Below are 23,995 nucleotides of genomic sequence, written 5' to 3'. Positions count from 1 at the left end.
TTTCTGCTTATAGAGTAATTGCAGAGAAGTTTCAATGTTGTCAGTGGGTTGTTTTTGGACAACTGACAAACAGACAAGAAAAGTTATACCCTGTGCCCTGTATGACTGTTTCTACCTCCCAATATAGATGGCGATATACAATATACTAGAGACCATTGCTGAAACAACAGCAATGAAATACACTCCGCAATGCTGATGTCTATATACACATAGTGATTGGTGATCTCCTTAAATATCGTTGCATAAAACTGTTAAATTTCCTCTCATGACCTCTCACGGTCTGGCAGTGAATGAATGTCTGTTACAGAAGAGGGTTGGAGTTTAATATTTAAACAATATACTAGTTATATCACAGTTTGTGAACTTTATTAGGGAGGAAGGACCGAAGTGATGCACGTCCTCAACATTTAAAACTTCAGCGAATCCCTCCAGATTGGGATACGATGACATGCACCCGATCCTGATAGTCGCCTCTTTCGACAAGCATGGGTCGATGAAAATCAATTCTGAAGACAAATTCTAATTTGGTGTTGATAGAACAAAGATCGTAATCAGGATGAATCTGTGGTTCACCACCATGATCAGCAGATCCTGACACTAAAAGGGATGCAACTCTGCACATTAAAAAAACATGATCTTAGACCTGACTGGGTTCAACATATCATGATATATATGTTGCAACATAATAAACTGGCTGCAATACAAAATGAGAAACATTTTTGCACAAGCAACAGATAATTGTGCAATATATAAATCATAAATATAATCATGATATATATAGACACAGTAGGATAAGGCAGAGGGATTGGGTTGCAATATATCATGATATACACATTGCAAGATAAGGATCAGGTTGCAATATATCATGATATACACATAGCAAGATAAGGATCAGGTTGCAATATATAGTGATATATATTGCAAGATAACGTTCAGGTTGCAACATAAAGTCATGTACATTGCAAGATAAGGATCAGGTTGCAATATAAAGTCATATAATGCAAGATAAGGATCAGGTTGCAATATATAGTGATATACATTGCAAGATAAGGTTCAGGTTGCAATATATAGTCATGTTCATTGCAAGATAAGGATCAGGTTGCAATATAAAGTCATATATTGCAAGATAAGGATCAGGTTGCAATATATAGTCATGTACATTGCAAGGTAAGGATCAGGTTGCAATATATACTCATACACATTGCAAGATAAGGATCAGGTTGCAATACATAGTCATGTGCATTGCAAGATAAGGATCAGGTTGCAATACATAGTCATGTGCATTGCAAGATAAATCAGGTTGCAATACATAGTCATATGCATTGCAAGATAAGGATCAGGTTGCAATACATAGTCATATGCATTGCAAGATAAGGATCAGGTTGCAATACATAGTCATATGCATTGCAAGATAAGGATCAGGTTGCAATACATAGTCATATGCATTGCAAGATAAGGATCAGGTTGCAATACATAGTCATATGCACTGCAAGCTACCACTCAATTTGCAACTTATCATGATTTATACACACTGCTAGGTGATGATCAGGAAGCAATATGTACCAAATATTTCATTATCACCTAACAATTTCATAAAGACCTCAACAATGGCTTTGGCATCTTAGATTACAAATTTTATAGTACGACATTTAAGTATGGATCGTTTCACGGTGGTCCATTTATCCCATGATTATGTACAATGATTCCATGAGCTGGCGCCTGGACAACCTTCCTCCTCCTTCCAGGCTACAGATGAAGAAAGAAAGTATATGAAACCGGGAGGTAGGCCTTCTCAGACAGACTCCAGCTGCTCCTGATATTCTGTGTAGAGGCGCTGCCATCGGAGATTGCTGCCAACGATTGGGAGGATTTCTCGTAAAAGATCTCTTTTGTTCAGACCCTGCAAAAAACAAGTTACTTTTCTATGAACTGTACCTTTCATAATTTTCTTGCCAGTAAGTGCCTACAAAAAAACACATTAGATTCAAAGTCCAGTCCTTCAAACGTTTCACAACCACTGTCAGTAAACACACACAAATGGCTTTAACAGTGTGTTTGAAATAAGATTTGTGCTGGTGGAGGGTGCCTTGTATCTGGTATAGTATTTGAGGAGATCTTGCCAAATTTCTTCTTCTTTTTTCAAAAAGGTAGAGGACTCACTCAACACTAACACTTACATAAAGAGGTTGATTCTGATACAGACACCTCTTCACAATGCCTATTTTCACAGCCCACCTGCACACACCACCATCCTTACATCTGTCACCATCCTGCACCCACTGCTTGGACTACAGTTGCACACAAAAATAATTCTGGTTCACACATTATTCATCTTACATTACAATTACACATAAAGTGCTCTATTTCTGTGGGATTAGTGGAATCCATAAATAATGTTCTCTAACAGTTTCGCTTTAACATATGAACCAATCAGGCTTTTTTCCTAAAATTAGGAGTTTTAGTTTAGTGAGTTTAGTTTAACGCTGCACTCAGCAATATTCCAGCTATATGGCGGTTCTAAACTTAGGACACTGACAAGGACCTGCCTTTGACTTTACTCTAAAGCCTTTCGCTAAACTTTGAACACTGTATACTGGTGTAAAGATACATCACATCAAACCTACCAAGACATGTTCCTGCCACGATGAAGACTTCTTCGACCTATACAGCGGCCCAAGAAGATCGTTACACACTTCTCGTAGCTGGGTTTCAAAACCTGGAGCAGAAACATAGATTCAGCAGAGCAACATCACTGTCCCTCTGAAACTTGTATCCCTTGGTGGGGAAAGAATCAGAACCATCTCCTGATAGTTCTCTTGTAATTGCCTTGTTTGTTGTGTAATCCTAAGCAACATTCTACACAACAGAATGTAATTTTTTAAGTAAAATTGATATTTTTATACTTATCCTGACTCATGATCTTTTGCTTATCTCCCTTTTCCTTGCGAATGGTAGTGGAACACTTGAATCCCTTGAAGTTCATGAAGCGGACGTAAAAAAACACTCACCCATGAGTTACCTCCCTTTTCACGCGTAAACAGTCATGTGACCTGCCTTATTTGTCACTCTCTCCCTTTTAAAGAACAGTGCCACTAGGCCTGAATTATGAAGATATACTGGCAGGCATATTCACAGAAGTTGAGGAATTCTATTGGAAATATTTAGAGACACCAAAGGTTGGATAATTTATACACATTCTGGGTCCACAGAACTTGTAGTTTTATAGTAGAAGGTGAAAAAAGTAAAAGACTGATGAACAATGCACCATGATGGCACTAACCTAAACAATAACAAGTTAAAACAAAACATCAAACATGGTGTCACAGGTAAAAACATGTTGTCTCATCTTCTTGGACTACTTTTCTGACATAAGGAAATCTCACCTTCTTGTATGAGATATGAGAAAAATACCTTGCATCATCTATAACTAGATGTCTCAAGTAAGTCCTCGACTAAATATCTGACATTAGACACACCTTCTTGAGACTAGATATCGGACATTAGACTCACCTTCTTGAGACTAGATATCGGACATTAGACTCACCTTCTTGGACTAGATATCGGACATTAGACTCACCTTCTTGAGACTAGATATCTGACTCACCTTCTTGGACTAGATATTGGACATTAGACTCACCTTCTTGAGACTAGATATCGGACATCAGACTCACCTTCTTGAGACTAGATATCGGACATTAGACTCACCTTCTTGGACTAGATATCGGACATCAGACTCACCTTCTTGAGACTAGATATCGGACATTAGACTCACCTTCTTGGAGTGGATATCGGACATCAGACTCACCTTCTTGGACTAGATATCAGACATCAGACTCACCTTCTTGGACTAGATATCGGACATCAGACTCACCTTCTTGGACTAGATATCGGACATCAGACTCACCTTCTTGGGACTAGATATCGGACATCAGACTCACCTTCTTGGACTAGATATCTGACATCAGACTCACCTTCTTGGACTAGGTATGTGGCATCAGACTCACCTTCTTGGACTAGATATCTGACGTAAGTAAGCAGCCAGAACCTGTACTCTGAGGCCGACTTGATGTTGAGGCAGACGGCAACTTGTGACTCCAGGTGGCTGAGAGTGGCCGTCTGCTTCAGTTCTGAGGAGGAGCCCAGCATTCCTGCTGCCTTGTGGCCAGGTCTGAAACAACACTTAGGTTTCAGCTGGGGTGCCCAGAATACTGTCATTTATAATGTGCAAAAAGATTTTATAAGGCTTGAACTAACAAAGTAAATGAATGAGCGGTATTTCATGCCGTAGCAAACAATAACGAAGCTATTTAGGCAGTCTGTCAATAAGAAACAGTCTGGACCAGACAAACCACTGATTAGTATTCATGCCAAGCCATGTGGGCATGATAACCCACATCTGTAAAGACAACAAGCATGACCATCCTTTCTCAGTTGTTCTTATATCTCAGGATCTATATCGTTGTAAAACAATTTTCTAAAGTATTTCAACAATTTCACAAAGATAAGAGGTATTTACTCCTTTATCTTTTTCATAAATTATACTTCTCATCAGAAAAATTGTTAAAATGTCTAGGAAGAAACACTTTCATTTTGGGGGTTTATGCACACTGACAATTCATAGTCTAACCAACAAATACAGTGTTACCTTAACACCAAATACCATGGCCATATTTCCTAAATTCTTTGTACAATGTCATTTCTCATCAGTCTTGTGCTTACAAGTATTTGCTTGTGACAGCAGGGATTTACATGGACTCTTGTATTTGAGGGTCCCTGGGACTCATACTCTTAATTTTCAGGGGTCCTGGACTACAAAATTGGGGTCCCAGACACTAAATATTATTATCAATACTGTTATTGTATTGTGTATCATGATCATCACATTGTTACAGTAATTAAATTGCAAATAATACCCTAACCCAGCTAGTAACAAACTCAGTGATAACTTATTGTCACTTGATTGGAATTTTTACAAAAAAGTATTTGGACTTTGGAGTCCCTGTGGACGCGCTAATAAATTTGGTTGCGTCCATTGTCAATTTTTATGAGTATAGAACAGGAATTCGCGTCCTGTAAATACCTGTGACAGAACTGATGAAGCTGAGCTTTTCATATATATTTTTTGTGTTCAGAATTATTTTGAAAAGTATTTCTGAAACCAGCTCTAGGCAAGTGTCAGATAAGTGTATTTAAGCAAATAATTGAACTTAAATCACTCATTTCCCTACAAAACCACAACGGGGGAAACATCAGAATTACCAGCATAGAACTTAGAACTGGGATAATCTGCTCCCCACCACTCCAGTTACTTTGTTGTTTAACACAGGACTCAGAGCTCCAGATAAGATTTAGCTCATGTGGATACTGCAGAGATGCCAACCCTATTTTGGGCCTAAGTGTAATACTAGAGGCTAAAAAGTGTAATTTGGACCTAAAAAGTGTAATAATTGTCAACATGGTACACGTTTTCACGAAAGGAAGATTCTAGACAGAAACACATGTGATCAATCATTATGAATCTCCATACATCGAAAATTGTTGGTCATGTGACTCAACATACTTTAACTCCTTGCAAGTTAATTGAAATGAGTGCGATGCCAAGAGTAAGCGATTCCTATCGGTGCAAGGCCATTTCTGCACCCCTGCACCTGTGCGTTACGAAACACTTCCCTGTGAAAATTTATCCACTTAACTGATTTTCGAAAAACGAGTAGAAAAGCGTAATTTTCGCAGATTAAGTGTAATGGCGTAATTTAATGGTCAAAATCGTAATAATTACGCCTAAAGCGTAAGGGTTGGTATCTCTGGTACTGTACCCACTGTATCTTTTTTGGAGTGGGTATTATGAATGTTGAGTGGGTATTTAATTTTCTGTTACCCACTGCTTTCAAATATGTGCGTATTTCAGTCATTTTACTCACCTAAGTATTATGTCCATTGAGTAAGTTTACTAAGCAGGTATGTTCTGCCTTATGTCATACCTAATCAAAACCAACTTAAAAATAAGGGAAATGATTTCATAAAAAATCACTCATCCTATACTGACAGTACAACACTTGTCCTATACTAACAGTACAACTTGATAGCAATCGATGTATTTTTCATTACGCAAACGATTTTTATAAATATATTCCGTACGCATTTGTTTTAAACTTTTTGCATATCTAACATTTTAAATGCGTTATTGGTACGCAACAATTATTTTTCAATGTGTAATTGGAAATTTTCTATCGTATAATTTTACCCAGATCTGTCAGCTCATCAATATTCCAGCCTCTGTCAGCACTCTGGGTCTGGACTATCATAATGAGCATTGATATACGCTATTGGGATGACATGTGCCAAGAAAGCATCACCCCTAATCCTGTTAATTGCCTCTTACAACAAGTATGGGTTGCTGAAGGGCCTCCTTTCACGAAGCACTAAGGAGATCGTAAGTCACTGAGGTAACCTTAGTCCAGTGTTAAAGAATGGGAGTTAAGGTTAACCTTAGTAAAGGTTGCTTCATGAAAGGAGGCCCTGCACTCCTGAAATAAGTCCTTTTCGGTACAAAATACAAAATTTGTGTATAGATCATCTTCAACAGTTGTAGTCCCCACCTGTCTGGGTTGGCCTGTAGTGATGCGAGGGGTCCGGCCACCATGTTGACGCTCCCAGTTGGGAGGCAGCCATGATGGTTTGAGCACAGCTGCAGAGTGTCTCCTCTGTCGTTGACAAGGACCCTGTGGAAAGAGAGTCTGTGAATGAGAATTCCAATAATACTACAGTATGAGACACTAAAAATACACTATTAGCATCATGTTGAGATAGAAACCTGATTCTCCCCTACACTACAAATGACAAAATATGGCCACTATTATAGTCTGTTTGCAGTGAAATGTACTGATGAATTTCACTTTAAACAAAAAAATAAATCGCATAAAGTGAAATTAAGATTGTGAATCCTCATAATTTTACCTTGCCAATTGACATTTAAATCTCAAAATTTTATTCAAATTAGGATAAAAATTGTTTAACAAACGATCATAGATTCAAATCGCTATTACTGGTTTGTATTACAAAGGGGTAAGCACAGTAGTTGGAACAGTGAAACAAATGCACGTGTGGTACGTGAAGAGTGTTAACTTATAACAACCCTTGTCGTTTTCGGTGTTTCATATGATGTGCATACCCCCTTGTAATACAAATCCAATAATAGCCATGTGAAACTATGATCGTTTGTTAAACAACTTTTATCCTAAGTCGAATAAAATTCTGAGATTGAAATGTTCAATTTTCAAGGTAAAATCATGAGGATTCGCAGTCTTAATTTCACTTTATTTGTTTTACTTTTTGGTTTAAAGAAACATTCATCGGTACGTTTTCACTGCAAACAGACTATACTTGTGTGTCTATTTCAGGAAAAAATACTGGTCAACATGCAGTTAGTTCCGATCAGAATGCTCATCGAGACTGGTGTATTTGTAATTTGCTCTATGTGGTATTTTATGAAGAGCAACAATCTTTATGGATTCACAATTACTTAATTGCAGTAGATGCGACATTTCCGTGTAGATGGTAACACTGTTATCAAACAAAAGTAATGCCAAATATTTAGGTTAAAAAACGGAATTATTATGCCAACAACTTTATGGTTGGCATCTCACTACTTAACTTACAGCAGGATTAATACAACAAAGGCATTTCAATGCATGTCTGTTCTTGTGTGACCGCCTCCGTGGTGTAGTGGTTAGAGCGTCCACCCAGACAGTGGAAGGTCGCGGGTTCGATCCCCGACTGCGTCATACCAAAAGACGTTAAAATATGGTACTTGTTGGTCCCTGACCTGGCGCTCGGCATTAATGGGTACAACAAGGAAGGACTGGTCGGCTCTGAGTCAGTATAATGTGTCTGAGTGGGGTATTCATGCTTCACTGCGGCATGGTATCTCAGTGGGCTAGCACTATAAAACCAGCTTAAGTCTGGGCTAGTACAAGCAGCCGCACATACACATGCATGCATGTCGTCACATGAGCGAAATATTCTCAAGCACGACGTTAAACCAAATTTCTCCTCACCTCACCTGTTTTTATGTTAAAGATCATGCATTTGAAATTCAAGAAAACAAGAAGTATGCATTGAAAATCAAAACTTCCAAAAGACCAAATTGGGATCCTTGATAAACCCGTTTTGTCCCAACAAACAGAAATACTGCCAGTTCTTGTCAGATGGGTAATTACCATGTTGCCATTTCAATGGAAAATGTGTAGGACTTTTTGTTGGAGAGGGAAATGACTGGTATCCCGTCCGCTGTTAGAGACGTCTTCTCTACCTTGTCAGAGCCTGCAAAACAAGTGAACATTTACATTGACGAACTCATGACAACCAATATACAGCCTGTAACCCAAACTGTTGAATCTGCAGGTACAAACTTAGCATAATGTTTTGTCCATGTGAGAGTTACCATGTGGATTATTAGCTGAGCAGACTAGACTGTAAAGGAATTTGTATCAATATACTAGGGATGGGTATTGCAGAGAATATTCATATTGCGATATATTGCGATGCGAAAGCATGTATTGCGATATGTATTGCAATATATTGCATGAAGTTTTTAAACCAAAAACTTCATATAATGGAGTTACTGTTTGATTTATCGAGCAAAAACACAACAAAATCACAATGCTTGATTAAGCATTAATAACAAATTCTAATCATGATAGAATACAAATGTGAATAATACTTGGCACAAATAAAACAAGGAAATATCTGAAGATTTCCGAGTGTTACGACGCTTTCCGAATACAAGTCAAAATACCGGTTTTCGATCAGCGTATCGCAATACGTATCGTTTTCATGTCTGAACCGGTAAATGCCGGTAAACCGGTTATATTGTGCAGCCCTACCATATACAGTTGGTCACAAGTTTTCAAGTTACAGACAGTAAAGGTGGAATATTGTGTGGGTGAAACGTGAGCTAAGGGGCTTTCTGCTATAGAGGCTGAACTTGCTATTTATAGCCAACCAGGAAATACTGGACAATCTGTGTAAACTGGTTCTTAATCAGTTTCTATCATTAATCACATTTTTACATCAACATAAGTTGTGTGGTGATTCATAGGTGTTGCCATACAAGAGTTGTAAGCTGATGTGTTTTACAATAAGCCTTGCATCTCGATACAATCCTGTAATGACCTATTGTTGCACCACTACTACATGGAATAGAATTGCATCAGCTCTGGGCTTCAGACAAGTTGCTGAAGTCACTATGTTCAGGCGACAGTGTCGGAAAGTAATTCAAACTGTGCATGAGTTAAGCAATATTCAAGCAATATCATAGCAGGTTACAAGAGAAATTGGCTTCACACATTGTACTCACGACGGGAATAGAACCCAGGCCTTAGGCCTGACTAGTGAACACTTCCACCACTGTGCTACCCGACAACCCTGATATCCAGACTGTACTAGACACACAGACAGTGTAGAGACATGCTAGTATGGAGTGAGGTTGTGAGTTGGGTTTTATGACAATTTGAACAGTATTTCAGTTTTTACCAGCGTGAAACCATTAGGTTCAGCTTGATGGAAGCCTCAGTTCTTACTCATACAACCTAATTGGGCTTTTGTAGTTAGAGCTGCTTACCTGTCATTATTGATGCTAGACATTCATTCTTTATAACAGCACGACGAGACTGTAGATTCCTGGATGAGGAAAAGGAAAATGTTTAGGTGTGTGCGTTGTTCAGTGTTGACTCACAACTGCATTTATGACAACGAAGTGTGTATCCATCTCAAAGATCTCATCACAGTTCACAAGCCCTACTGATCTCTTCATTCTGTCGACCACTTCCTCCTGCTTACTCCACTCAGCAAAACAAGCATAGGTCACAGAGAATTTCTCTTCTGCAGCTCTCCACCTTTGGAACAGTCTTCCCCTATCTCTCAAATTACCAATGGCAAAAACAAACTTCAAATAAGCTTTGTCTCTTTATTCAAGCATACCAAAAATGACTATTTTCTTGTGATTCTGTTTTTACAACATATTTTTAACTTTGTACAGTGCCACTGAGCACCTTAGGCCTAAAAAAAAATGTTGTGATTCCGTTTACCCCACCGACCCTTGAATTCTGGTGCCGGACCTATTTTTTTTTAAGCAGTATGAATAAAATAGGTGTTCAGATACCATTGTTTTTCCCTGGCACCAATGGACATCGATTATTCTGATAAATGATTAGTTTGTACTTTTACTTCTAAAAAATAAGAAAAAAAGAAAAAATCCTACCTACCTACCCTAAATTAGAGCTGTAATCGAACCACAACATTTTTTTATTTGGCCTTACTGAGGTACATGATGGCGCATATAACAGTGATTAAATATACAATTACACATTGATAAATGTGTTATTAGTTTGTACTTTACTTCTAAAAAAAACAAGTAAAAAAAAGCATCATGAAGGGTGAAGGGTGGTAACTCTGTTCTGTCAATGCTTTGATACAAAATATTAATTGATGTATATTCAAAGGGGAGTAATGAACGACAGAATCAGGATAACATTTTTATTTTAATCAATTAATAGGTGAGCTTCATAAGTCACTGTAACTTCATGAGTCACTCAGACGAGGGACATTTTAGAATCTTCAGCCTGAAAATACTTTTGCTCGTGGTTCAGTTCCTATTTCACAAACTGATGAGGCATGCAATCAAGGGGATCACAAAGGAGCAGTCCTAACAAGGAATCCCCTTAACATGTCCATTGTTAGGATGAGAAAGCCACAATTAACTCGGTGCGCCTAGTGGCTGCAAGAGTTGTATACTCCCCAGGGAGTTGAGATTGATAATATGATGTGCCGCTGAGATTGAGATCCAGTGATCGAGGGCAAAAATACCAGCGCCTTGAGCAAGCACTAGTTGCCTGGATATGTGCGCTATATAAATATCCTATAATAATAATAATAATAATAATTGTGGGTGAGGTGTTTTATTTTTATGCTGCTTTAAGCAATATTCCAGCAATATCACTGCAGGGGACACCAGAAATGTGCTTTACACATTGTACCCATTTAGGGAATTGAACCCAGGACGTGAACACTCTAACCACTAGGCTACCGCACCACCTAACATGACTACAAGACTGAATGAATACAATGCAAACCTACAAGCTTGATGTATCAATTCTGAAAAAGAAATGAGTAATAAATTCACAACAATTTAGACTTGGTCCACATTTAAAACTCATTTTGTATGTGTTATTAATCTGTTCAGGTGTAACGAGCAAGATAACTTACCAGACATAGAGACTTCCTTTGCGAGTTATTGCCATGACATGGTAGTTGGTACACTTGAGTATTGAGACATTAGAGTTTAGCACTATAGTGGGGAGGGTTTTCCTCCCTCCCTCGCTGAAGAAGGACACGGAATGATTCTCACAGCTGACTCCATACACGTGGCTGAAACAGACAGTGAGTGAGTGAGTGAGCTAGTGAGTTGGTCAGAGGGTAAATTGGATGAGTGAGTGAGCGAGTGGTTGGTTGAGTGAGTGGCCAGTTGAGTGAGTGAGTGAGCGAGTTGGATGAGTGAGTGGTTGAGTGAGTGAGCGAGTTGGATGAGTGAGTGAGCGAATTGGATGAGTGAGTGGTCGGTTGAGTGAGTGAGCAAGTGGTCGGTTGAGTGAGTGAGCGAGTGAGTGAGCGAGTGGTGGTTGAGTGAGTGAGCAAGGGTCGGTTGAGTGAGTGGTTTGGTTGTGTGAGTGGTTGGTTGAGTGAGTGGCCAGCAAGTTGGATGAGTGGAGTGGTCGGTTGAGTGAGTGAGCGAGAGCAAGTTGGATGAGTGAGTGGTCGGTTGAGTGAGTGAGCGAGTGACAGGATTGATAGGAGTGAGAAGCTGGAAAAGAGTGATTGAGAGTGGGTTGGCGAGAAGAATGAATGAATAAGAGGGTTGGCTGCTTATAGCATAGTGCTGACAGCAAGAGGGGTGGGTGAATGAGAGAGACAGAGTCAGACATAATCAGTTAGAATATTTCAGCTATATCACGTCATGTCACTTTGACATTGAAGGAAAGCACTATGTGACATAGGTCTTTTGTTTACCGCGTTGGACATTTTCAAACAAAATCAAACTTGAAATTATTAATCAGTCTTGAAATTATTAATCAGTCTGGGGCTAGAGGAGACAAGTCTAGAAACAAAATCAGTGCAAATGTAGATTTCAAAACTAAGATCATTGGTTTCTAGAGCACCCTAATAAACATAACTAAACAATCGGCAGCTCCTTAATCGACAGAGCCATAGACACCACAAGTAGAAACATGAGATGATTAAGGTTGTTTGTATCTTCATAGTATTGTTATAATGTTAAGCTTCTCTCAGCAATATCACAGCCATATCGGCTTCAGGAAACCTGCTAGAATGTCAACACATTACTTGCTTGTTTTCTCAACACACGATTTCAATTTGACCAATGTCTGTAAATATGATCAAAGAACTTGTCTGTTCATACAAAATATGAGCAATTACTTTTTAATGGACTTTTGTGATGACTTTTAAGACTAGACCAATTCTATTTCTTGTTTTACAGATCCACCGGTCATATTTTTTCAAAAATAAGAAAAAAAATAATAATAATTTTCCCTGTTCAAAAAATAAAATCCTAATGTTTGTTTTTATTGGCCCAACCTTACAAGAATTTATTTTTATATACACTTCATAAATTGCCAAAAGTAAAATACTTTTAGTATTTAAAAGGACTATTACTTTGACTGGTGATTTTTTAATTATTTTTATTGCCTACTGCCTTTTGGTTTTCAGAGGACCAAAATCCCTAAAACAAGAAAAATAAATTGGCCTGGCCTAATTAAGGAATGCAAAATTCAAGGGCCTTATCAAACCTGTGATAACGTTGCTGATGATACAAATCATTACAGAAAATTAACTGACCTTGACCCTGTGACAGCATTGATCTTGGAGGTCATGACCTGTTCCCATGAGACAAGTCCATCCTTGACACATCTGACCTTGTGCAGCTTATGAGAGCCACCGCCCACCAAGTTCTCCACCTCCAGGGCCACAGAGCCAGGGTCACCTGCCTTGCCTAGAATCTGCAGCATCAGTAGATGGGTCTTCAATGGATAGCATGGTAACCATGGCAGTTTACCTTAGTTCTCAATATCACTACATCTGGGGACATCTCATTACTGGGCATGTCAGAACGACCTTTCCCCAACTTTGACGGAACAGTCAATTGGGACATCCTATTACTGGGTAACTTAGACCGATCAGCCAATGAAAGCTCCCAAGATACCACTACTGGTAGATCTGAGGTCATCCTATTATAGGTCACATCGGAAAGACCTTTCCCCAACTTTGGCCAATCAGCCAATGAGGACATCTCATTACTGGGCATGTCAGAACGACCTTTCCCCAACTTTGACCAATCAGCCAATGAGATCATCTCATTACTGGGCATGTCAGTACAACCTTTCATCAACTTTGACGGATCAGTCAATGAGAACATCTCATTACTGGGCATGTCAGAATGACCTTTCCCCAACTTTGACGAATCAGTCAATTGGGACATCCTATTACTGGGCAACTTAGACCGATCAGCCAATGAAAGCTTGCAAGATACCACTACACGTAGATCTGAGGTCATCATATTATAGGTCACATCGGAACAACCCTTCGTCAACTTTGACCAACCAATGAAATTACAAATATGTAGTCACCTCTAGCCTAACAGGAAGCAGGTTTCGCCAGTACTAGTTTGAAGCTGGTTTCATTCAAAACTACACTTTGGAAACAACTCTTATGGATCAAGAACAATGTTCTGATTCTAACGAGACTAGTAAATGTACAAACTACAACAAAACAGATCTTTTAAATTTTGCACCTTAATAACTCAGTACTTTAGTTTTGAATTCACATTCCAATTTGTTTTTTTTATGGATCATTGATAATATTCCGCTTTTTTTCAAAATGGAGGAATTCAAATCCTACAAAAGCAACCCCATCCGTCGTTAAACATTTTCTTCCACAGAACACAAAAACACATCTCATTTCTACAATGGCTGATTTACGCATTAACATTTTTTATTTTACCTGTTTGTTCGATGATTTCTCATGGTTGGCACAGGAAGGTGAAGGTCACTAGGCACAGGCACATGACGTACAATTTCTCGATCAGGGGCAAGCTAAAATAATAAACATATCATTCTAGAAAATGTATCATTTACCAATATAGTATGTTGAGTACTAACGAAGATGAGGGTCAACCCATCGACAGTAAGTAGATCAGCTACATCCTGACAGGACATGACCGCCTCCGTGGTGTAGTGGTTAGAGCGTCCGCCCGGAGGGCTGAAGGTCGCGGGTTCGATCCCCGACCGCGTCATACCCAAAGACATTAAAATATGGTACTTGTTGGTCCCTGCCTGGCGCTCAGCATTAATGGCTACAAGGTCTGGTTGGATCGGAGTTGTATAATGTGTCTGAGTGGGGTATTCATGCTTCACTGCGGCATGGGTATCTCAGTGGGCTAGCACTATAAAGCCAGCTTAAGTCTGGGCTAGTACAAGCAGCCGCACATACACATACACACGCATGCACGTCGTCATATGAGTGAAATATTCTCACGCATGACATAAAACCCAATTTCACCTCACCTCACCTCACCTCACCTCATCTCACCTCATCTCAGGAAGTTGAAACCATGCTATAAGTTTGTTCCCTACTGACGAACAATGTAGGAAATCTTACCGGGGTAGAGATTGGCTGGGATATGTTCAAAGCTGCTCTCTCCGCCTCCCTTGCCTCCCGATCAGCTTTCCGAGGTCGTCCCACTTTCCCTGGACGCCGATCATCAATCTTCCGTTTTAGTGACAGCCCAGACGCAAGTTTAGCACGATGATATTCCTTCTGTTTGTCCTCGACAGACCTGTACAGCAAGTGAGTTCATGTCTATGATGGCAGTATTCTATTTATCTAGGATTTTAAACTTAGTGCCTCAGCTACAGATATATTGCTTATTTGGTTGAAAATTTGGATTTTCTTTCACTTTTAATTTTCCTTAATTCTGAGATATTTTAACAATACATTTTAACACTACAGTGTTACACTACCAGCTTCTGAACAGGTCAAAATATATCACTGAACATACCAGTTACAATTGTGCCACATTATCTCAAATAGACCTACATACTGAACCTATTCTCAGTCACAAATGTTTCACTTGACAAATACTTACACATTTTCCTGCTTGTCTTGATCTTAACTGTTTTAGCAATTTATGTGTGATTCTGTTACCTGAGTTGCTTAGAAATCCATATGTCATTAATTATTTGCATGTCTAATGGCTGGACGTCTTTCAGTAAACAACACATAGTTTGAGATAACTAGGTTTGACTTCTTATCACAATTGTCTCTCAATAAACACACTTTTAGCTAAAATGGATAGAATTATCATTAAAACGCCCGCATGTTATCAGAAATGAACGGGCCACTGTAACTTTGATAAAGCCCCCAAATTGGTTAACAGCTGCCATTATCATGCCCGCTGTTAGGTGATGTCATCAGGAGCTCGGCTCTTGATGTTCAATCTCCTACAGCTCATCTGAACCTGGGTTCAATAATTGACGATATTTCTGACTCACATTCGCCACAGGTACCTGTGCTGTCATGCACTGTCTTGCCGGTGCCAACCATAACAATTGTACCATAAATTACAATATGTAGCAATGACAATATCGACTGGAATGCTAACGTTGTTGGGCATTGAAAAAAATGGCGGCTCTTAGTATGGGCAAAGGTCAAGGTCGAATGTCGTCACACTCCATAGTGACGTCATCTGTTTTGTTCTATGACGTTTCCATGTTTGTAAAAAGTGTGTCAGTGACCTTGTTGTTAGCAGTAAATGCTTCAAAACGATACCACTGTTTTTGTTTTTTCTATAAAAAACTATCCATTTTAGCTATGATAAAGGTAACAGTTTGCAGAAACCCCTCTGTCTTTTCAACTGCCCTCCTTCGCCAGGCAGTTAATGAAAGACCTTGGGCTTCAGCAAACGATAATGCCCTGAAAATAGCGTTACCCTTATAATATGCCATGGGACTGAACCCCTGACCAGCAGGCCTGGCAAGCAGACCCTCTGTCAACTTGACCAACAGTGGGGTCATATGTACGTAAGACATAGCATCAACTTACTTCTCTGCTGGTGTAGTGGTGGCAGTGCTTGGGGCTGGGATGGACTTCGACTTGTCTGACTTAGTAGGTGTCTTCACAAGGGCTTTCATTGGCTGAAGTAGAGATCATTCCATGACCAACATGTTACACGCAAACTTGAGCCATCAAATTTAAAACGTTCATATTCACTATCAAAGTGATTAATTGGAGGTCTATGGTACAGAAAAATATTATTTATCTTTATTAATAACTGATATATCCTGATATATTTGAGTCATTATATCAATAATTAAATTTCCTATTAAGGGGGGTCACTATACGGCTGAAATAATGCTGATGCAACATAAACTCACTTAATCACTCACCCACCCACTCAAACCCACTCACTCACCTACCTCAACCCACCCACTCACTCACCCAACCACCTCAACCCACTCACCTATCTTAACCGAACCACCCTCCCACTCACTCACCCACTCACCTACCTCAACCCACCCACTCACTCCTTCACTCACTCACCTACCTCCACCCACTCACTCACCCACCCACCCATTCACCTACCTCAACCCACTCACTCACTCACCAACTCAGTTAAGGACACACCTACCTGAAACACAGCTGTTGATGCTGATGAAGCTGGGGTCTTGGCCTCTGTGGTCTTGTGTGGGTCGCTAGTGGAGGGGGTCTTACAGTCCTGGGAGCCTAGACTGCTGCCTGGGGGTGGGGACTGGAGGGACTGGGAGGGTGAGGATTGGATCCCCGGGCCCGTCACTCGATCCTGCTTCTCAATCTGGATCGAGCTCTGTCTCTCAGACGAGGCAAATTCAATTTTTTTTTGCTTGTGAAAGGTAGAGGAGCCTCCCTGTGTGGATGAATAGTTTCATGATGAGTAATCGTCAGACAAATAAACTTAAATTTCAGCTAGGGCAAGTCAGTGATCAGTGCTTGTTTGTGTGAAAGCCTTCAGTCCATATAGATTTTGTTGTTGTCAGACTTCTAATTTTGTTGGCACAGCTGCCACACCCAAAACCTAGTTCTACAATCTGTACTTTCCTGAGAAAGTGTAATCCCAAATATAACACATGTTACATTTGACCCCTTTCTAATAGGCATTGTGTATTCATAGTTCCAGAACTGATCACATGCAGGCTGCAAACAAATCAATGAGGGTTTATTCTGCATGAGAATCCCATCAGGGTCAGGTAGCCTCTGAACTTACTCAAATCCAATCTCTGGCTGAGGAGCAAGGAAGATGGGTGTGATTCTCCGTCTTCCATCAGCTGTTTTTGTCTCAATCTGCTTATCTCTTGGCTGCAATGGAAAATATTTAAAATAGTACCTGGTGAGTATGGGTGCACACATGATCAAGGAGAGTATGTGAGTAAGGGTTTATGTCGATTTCAGCACTATCCGAGTTACATCACAATGACTGACTGACTGACTATGGTTTTACGCCGTTTTGAGCAATATTCCAGCAATATCACGGCGGGGGACACCAGAAATGGGCTTCACAAATTGTACCCATGTGGGGAATCGAACCCGGGGTTTCGCCGTGACGACCGAATGCTTTAACCACTAGGCTACCCCACCGCCCCAGTTACATCACAGCTGAAGACACCAGAAATGGGCTTCACACATTGTACCCATGTGGGGAATCGAACCCGGGTCTTCAGTATGCTGAGCAATGGTTTTATCTCTAGTATACCCCACCACCCCTATTGCCATAAAGGACCATTGTGAACATCATCCTACACCCTGAAAGTAACTCTACAAACACAATTAGTATTTGTGAATCCGCAAAAATGATTAAAACTGTATTGGGTTTCTTCTCAGAAGCTTCAACAAACCAGCTACATCACAGCTCTAAGCAACAAACCAGTTACTTTTGAGACCTTTTAGCAACATACCAGCTACATCGGAGCTCTTAGCAAAATACCAACTATACATCTGTTAGCAACATACCAGCTACATTACATCTCTTAGTAACATATCAGCCACTTGAAAGCTCTTAGCAACACAGCAGCTAAATATCTCTTAGCAGCATACCTGCTTCATCACAAATCTAAGCAACATACAAGCTAAATGAGACCTTTTAGCTACATATTAGCTTCATCACAGCTCTTAGCAACATACAACCTACATCACAGCTCTTAGCAACATACCACCTACATCACAGTTTTAGGAACATATCACCTACATCACAGCTCTTAGCAACATACCACCTACATCACAGCTCTTAGCAACATACCACCTACATTGCAGCTCTTAGCAACATACCACCTACATCACAGCTCTTAGCAACATACCAGCTACATCACAGCTCTTAGCAACATACCACCTACATCACAGCTCTTAGCAACATACCACCTACATCACAGCTCTTAGCAACATACCACCTACATCACAGCTCTTAGCAACATACCACCTACATCACAGCTCTTAGAAACATACCACCTACATCACAGCTCTTAGCAACATACCACCTACATCGCGTCTTTTAGCAACATACCACCTACATCGCAGCTCTTAGCAACATACCACCTACATCACAGCTCTTAGCAACATACCACCTACATCACAGCTCTTAGCAACATACCACCTACATCACAGCTCTTAGCAACATACCACCTACATCACAGCTCTTAGCAACATACCACCTACATCACAGCTCTTAGCAACATACCACCTACATCACAGCTCTTAGCAACATACCAGCTACATCACAGCTCTTAGCAACATACCACCTACATCACAGCTCTTAGCAACATACCACCTACATCACAGCTCTTAGCAACATACCACCTACATCGCCTTAGCAACATACCACCTACATCACAGCTCTTAGCAACATACCACCTACATCACAGCTCTTGTAACATACCACAGCTACATCACGGCTCTTAGCAACATACCACCTACATCACAGCTCTTAGCAACATACCACCTACATCACAGCTCTTAGCAACATACCACCTACATCACAGCTCTTAGCAACATACCACCTACATCACAGCTCTTAGCAACATACCACCTACATCACAGCTCTTAGCAACATACCAGCTTCATCACGGCTCTTAGCAACATACCACCTACATCACAGCTCTTAGCAACATACCAGCTACATCACAGCTCTTAGCAACATACCAGCTACATCACGGCTCTTAGCAACATACCACCTACATCACAGCTCTTAGCAACATACCAGCTACATCACAGCTCTTAGCAACATACCAGCTACATCACAGCTCTTAGCAACATACCAGCTACATCGCAGCTCTTAGCAACATACCACCTACATCACAGCTCTTAGCAACATACCAGCTAAATCACAGCTCTTAGCAACATACCACCTACATCACAGCTCTTAGAAACATACCACCTACATCACAGCTCTTAGCAACATACCAGCTACATCACAGTTCTTAGAAACATACCACCTACATCACAGCTCTTAGCAACATACCACCTACATCACAGCTCTTAGAAACATACCACCTACATCGCAGCTCTTAGCAACATACCACCTACATCACAGCTCTTAGCAACATACCACCTACATCACGGCTCTTAGCAACATACCACCTACATCACAGCTCTTAGCAACATACAAGCTTCATCACTGCTTTTAGCAACATACCACCTACATCACAACTCTTAGCAACATACCAGCTACATCGCAGCTCTTAGCAACATACCACCTACATCACAGCTCTTAGCAACATACCACCTACATCACAGCTCTTAGCAACATACCACCTACATCACAGCTCTTAGAAACATACCACCTACATCGCAGCTCTTAGCAACATACCACCTACATCACAGCTCTTAGCAACATACCACCTACATCGCAGCTCTTAGCAACATACCACCTACATCACAGCTCTTAGCAACATACAAGCTTCATCACTGCTTTTAGCAACATACCACCTACATCACAACTCTTAGCAACATACCAGCTACATCGCAGCTCTTAGCAACATACCAGCTACATCACAGCTCTTAGCAACATACCACCTACATCACAGCTCTTATTCAACACAAGAGGACATCAAGAGCAGGTGTGTTGGTTACTCAATGGGGTTGGACTCTCCTTTATGTACAATCAAGCAAAGCACCAGTACAAAGAAGATGACTATTACTGAGCAAATTTCACCATGGTAACCACAAATTTGCACCTTATGGCCATGATCTGATTGGATACTTTCAACCTGATTACTCTGGCATTAAGTTACTAACATGAAACAGTTAAGAACTGTAGGAACACACAATATACGTCCAATATACAATGCAATAAGAAGCAGGCTGGAGTAGGGTACCATATGCATATATTCAGTGTTCTTCCTACACATTAAACACTTTTGCACATAGATCCAAAATGGAGTGGATTAAAAAAGTAGTTCCAAATTAGTGATATGTGTCCAATCTAAACAAATTTGAAACAACTCATACCATTTTTGCAGACTCAGCAATAAAAACAGTTTGCATGACAGAATAATCATCCTGAAGGGATCTTCAGGAATTTCAGAAATTCATGTGACACAAAATCTCTGATCTTTTACTGATCCAGTGGTGATATTTGGTGTAAGTTCTATAGTTAAGTTTCCTATAGTTAAGGCAGGGTGTCCTCTTGGATTCAGTGATCAATCATGTCTGCAACTGTCTGTCTTCTGTATTTCCCCTGGTACTTTAAAGTGATGGAGCAAATCCAAACATAATCAACCTCATGCCCTCATCAGTATGTACAGATATGATTGGTTCACATCATCATGATAAATACTATGTATCCCACTTTGGAGGGAAATAAATAGGTTATACCATCCCACATAGCAAATGCTGTTAACGTACTTCCAAATGGCAAAAGAAATTACTTGCACCCAGCTATGTTTGATAACCTGACATGAGACTCATAAAACAACATAACGCTCATGATACTCCTACAACCTGAAATATATTTTAATTTACAGAATAGCCAAAATCCACAGACAAAAAGCAACATTTTTCAAAACATTATTGTGAAAGTACTAACAATACTGCACATTAGTATTAACACAAACTTACTAACACAGTTTTTTTAAAACACATATCGTGAAGGTACTAACTAGACTGCACTAGGTATTAGCACATGACACTATAACTGCCTGTAGTTTAACAAGACCCTAATCCCAACAAGAATACATTAGTACCACTTGACTACCCCCCCATCCCACAAACAGACATCGCAGACACAAATGATCAAAGAATCTAACAGCCTCATCCATACTTCATGGGTTCATATACCATGTTCCCCCATCACCTGTGAAGTCAGAAGTCTGGTTTGCAGTGTAGGTTTTTACTGACCAATAAACAAAGCCATAGCCCTGTTTTTATGAGAGGGTAACCAGCACTGAGACCACTGAACACTCGGATTTTAATGTTCCTTGTGCCAAATACACCATAGCCTTTCAGGCACATTCTCCACACACTTTTTCATACAGTGATGCTCACACAAAGTTATTGCATAGAGTAGGTCTCATCTATCTCAGTAAATTCAGATATTAGTTGTCGCTACCAACAAGATCTGAAGACATCACTATGCACTTTCCTACGAACAGTAAGAGTACTTGAAAGATCAGGAAAGTGAAGTAAAATGTGTTTTCTCAAAAAGGGGGTAACACAGGTTATTCCAAATAACAAATTAGGGTTGTACACCATCATCGCTTATCTCTTGTTTCTATCAGATAAACAACAGAACTAGACAAATTTATTAAAATCTAAATATTTTAGATATTTTAAATACTTACCTTACCATAGGTCTTATGCATATTACCTCAAGCTCCGCTTAAAACAGATCAGACAGTCATCGATTCGCCATTCTCTAGAATGGCTGCCTCAAGTATCGACGAGTGTACAGGAACAGAAGTGACGTGATCTCCCCTCTCCGCACGCCGTGGTCTATCCAAAAATCACTTTCACTGACCAGGTCCGAAGAGCCCAGAGAGGGGAGGAGCATCCAGCGTTGGGAGGGAGTTACCGCCCTATGGTAAGGTAAGTATTTAAATATCTAAAATATTTAGATTTTAATAAATTTTTAACTTACCTTACCATAGGTCTTAAGCATTGGATTCGACAGTAGGACGGCGGTGTCGGGCTCCGGAGGATCGTCCCATGAAGAAAAACAAGACCACATGCCAAGGGAAACCAAGGAAACTAACTGAATTGGCAGACTGTCGCAGGACGCGATAGATAGAAACAGATAGTGACCCAAGGAAACCCTAAGGAAAACAATACACCCAGGGCGTAAGTTATCCTGAAGACCAGAAGGTAAGGAGACGTAGTTACCTTACAGGCGGTAGGTCAGTGAGTGGCTGGGCAACCACCAGTGGACCAAAAGATTGCAGACCTTCAACATCCTCAACGGACAGATCCCGCAGGTAGTGGCTAGCGAAGACAGTAGAGGACTTTCAGAAGCATCCCTCCATGATGGCTGGATCAGTGCAGTTCCTATGGAGAGCCATGGTGGACGCCATGCCCCTAATCTCATGTGGGTTATTGGCTGTAGGATGAGGCAGATCTAGTGCATCGTAGACAGCCAGGATGGTTGTACATAGCCAGAGCGAAATAGTATTCCTATTAACTTCACCTTTTGCCGCAGAAGAAAAAGGGCTGAACAGTCTCTTACGAGCGTGCCTCCTGGATGATGATTTGGCAATATACATCTTAAGAGCCCTCACAGGACAAAGCAACTGTTCCTCAGCGTCGTGGGGTCCTAAAATGTAAGCCAATGGAGGAATGGAGAACAGTATGTCCAGTTGTCCTGGCAGCTGGTTCCCAAATCCCAAAGCAGTCCCAAATGAACAAGCCCATGCTGTGACAGCTCAAAACGCACCCTGGTGACATCCAAAGCGTGGATCTCGCTGACTCTAGCCGCCGTGGCCAAGGCCAAGAGTAACGCTGTCTTCCTGGAGGGGTTCTCGAATGAAGCAGTGTCCAAAGGCTCGTAAGGTGGTCCTCTCAGATGCCGGAGAACGATGTTAAGGTCCCAAGCAAGAGGACAAGACTTTGCCTTCTGGTCCTCCAGCTTGAAGGCTTTGAGGACAGCGAAGAGCTCCGGGCACCTTGGAAATCTTTTGTCGCACTTGACCGCCAAAACAGAGTTAGGAGCCGATAAATAAGTCCCGATGGTGTTGCCCTTGAGATGTCGGGACTTCCAAAAGAAAAGAAGGAACTCTGCTATAAACTGAGGAGAAGCTTTCAACGGGTCCTTGGACTTCTGTACACAAAACTTCTCAAAGGAAGTCCACTTATCATCGTATAGTGATCTAGTGGAGACTCGTTGAGCCCGAGCAATAACCTTGGCTACACCCGTGGAGAAGCCCTTGAGCTTCAGTGCCTTTTGAAGATGATCCAGCCATACAGATGAAATCGAGTCGGATCGGGATGCAGCTGTCGACTGTGCAGATGCCTGAGCAGGTGAGGCCACTCTGGTAACTGTTGTGGACTTCTTTCGGCGAGATGGCGCAGATCTGGGAACCAGGTTCTGGTAGGCCACCAAGGCGCGACCAAAAGCTGATGAATCGTCTCTGTCTGCTTGACCTGTGCTATCACTGCTGGCAGCAGAACTGGTGGTGGAAAGGCGTATGCGTCCAGACCCTCCCACGACAAGGACATGGCGTCGACTGCCCATGCCACCGGATCTGGAATTGGAGATACGTACAACAGAAGCTGTTTGTTGAACCAAGTCGCAACAACTGCTTGGACCTGGTCGTTCCCTGGTAACGAATCAACCACACCACCGTAGAATTGTCTGAACGCTATCAGGAGCCTGGTGTTCTGCAGCAGTGGCGTCCAGTGCGAACAGCTA

At 40.8% G+C, this 23,995-nt stretch overlaps 1 protein-coding gene across 1 annotated transcript in view; it reads right to left on the bottom strand.

The window, feature by feature from the left end:
• Positions 1 to 1,300: 1,300 nt before the first annotated feature.
• Positions 1,301 to 23,995, bottom strand: part of LOC124259443 (protein HIRA-like) — a 43,391-nt gene continuing 20,696 nt past the window's right edge. Inside the window, 15 exon segments of the mRNA XM_046693585.1 lie at positions 1,301 to 1,900; positions 2,625 to 2,716; positions 4,005 to 4,168; positions 6,600 to 6,722; positions 8,220 to 8,322; positions 9,623 to 9,681; positions 11,266 to 11,427; positions 12,913 to 13,073; positions 13,316 to 13,433; positions 14,074 to 14,165; positions 14,731 to 14,908; positions 16,174 to 16,265; positions 16,760 to 16,993; positions 16,996 to 17,014; positions 17,372 to 17,463. Coding sequence (XP_046549541.1) covers positions 1,793 to 1,900; positions 2,625 to 2,716; positions 4,005 to 4,168; positions 6,600 to 6,722; positions 8,220 to 8,322; positions 9,623 to 9,681; positions 11,266 to 11,427; positions 12,913 to 13,073; positions 13,316 to 13,433; positions 14,074 to 14,165; positions 14,731 to 14,908; positions 16,174 to 16,265; positions 16,760 to 16,993; positions 16,996 to 17,014; positions 17,372 to 17,463 — 1,797 coding nt within the window. The 3' untranslated portion in view covers positions 1,301 to 1,792.

Source organism: Haliotis rubra, unplaced genomic scaffold (assembly GCF_003918875.1).
Source record: "Haliotis rubra isolate DU_JTF1 unplaced genomic scaffold, ASM391887v1 Scf720, whole genome shotgun sequence".
NCBI lineage: Eukaryota > Metazoa > Mollusca > Gastropoda > Lepetellida > Haliotidae > Haliotis > Haliotis rubra.
Note: the sequence above shows the minus strand (reverse complement) of the source record. Positions and strands in the feature narration are given on the sequence as shown.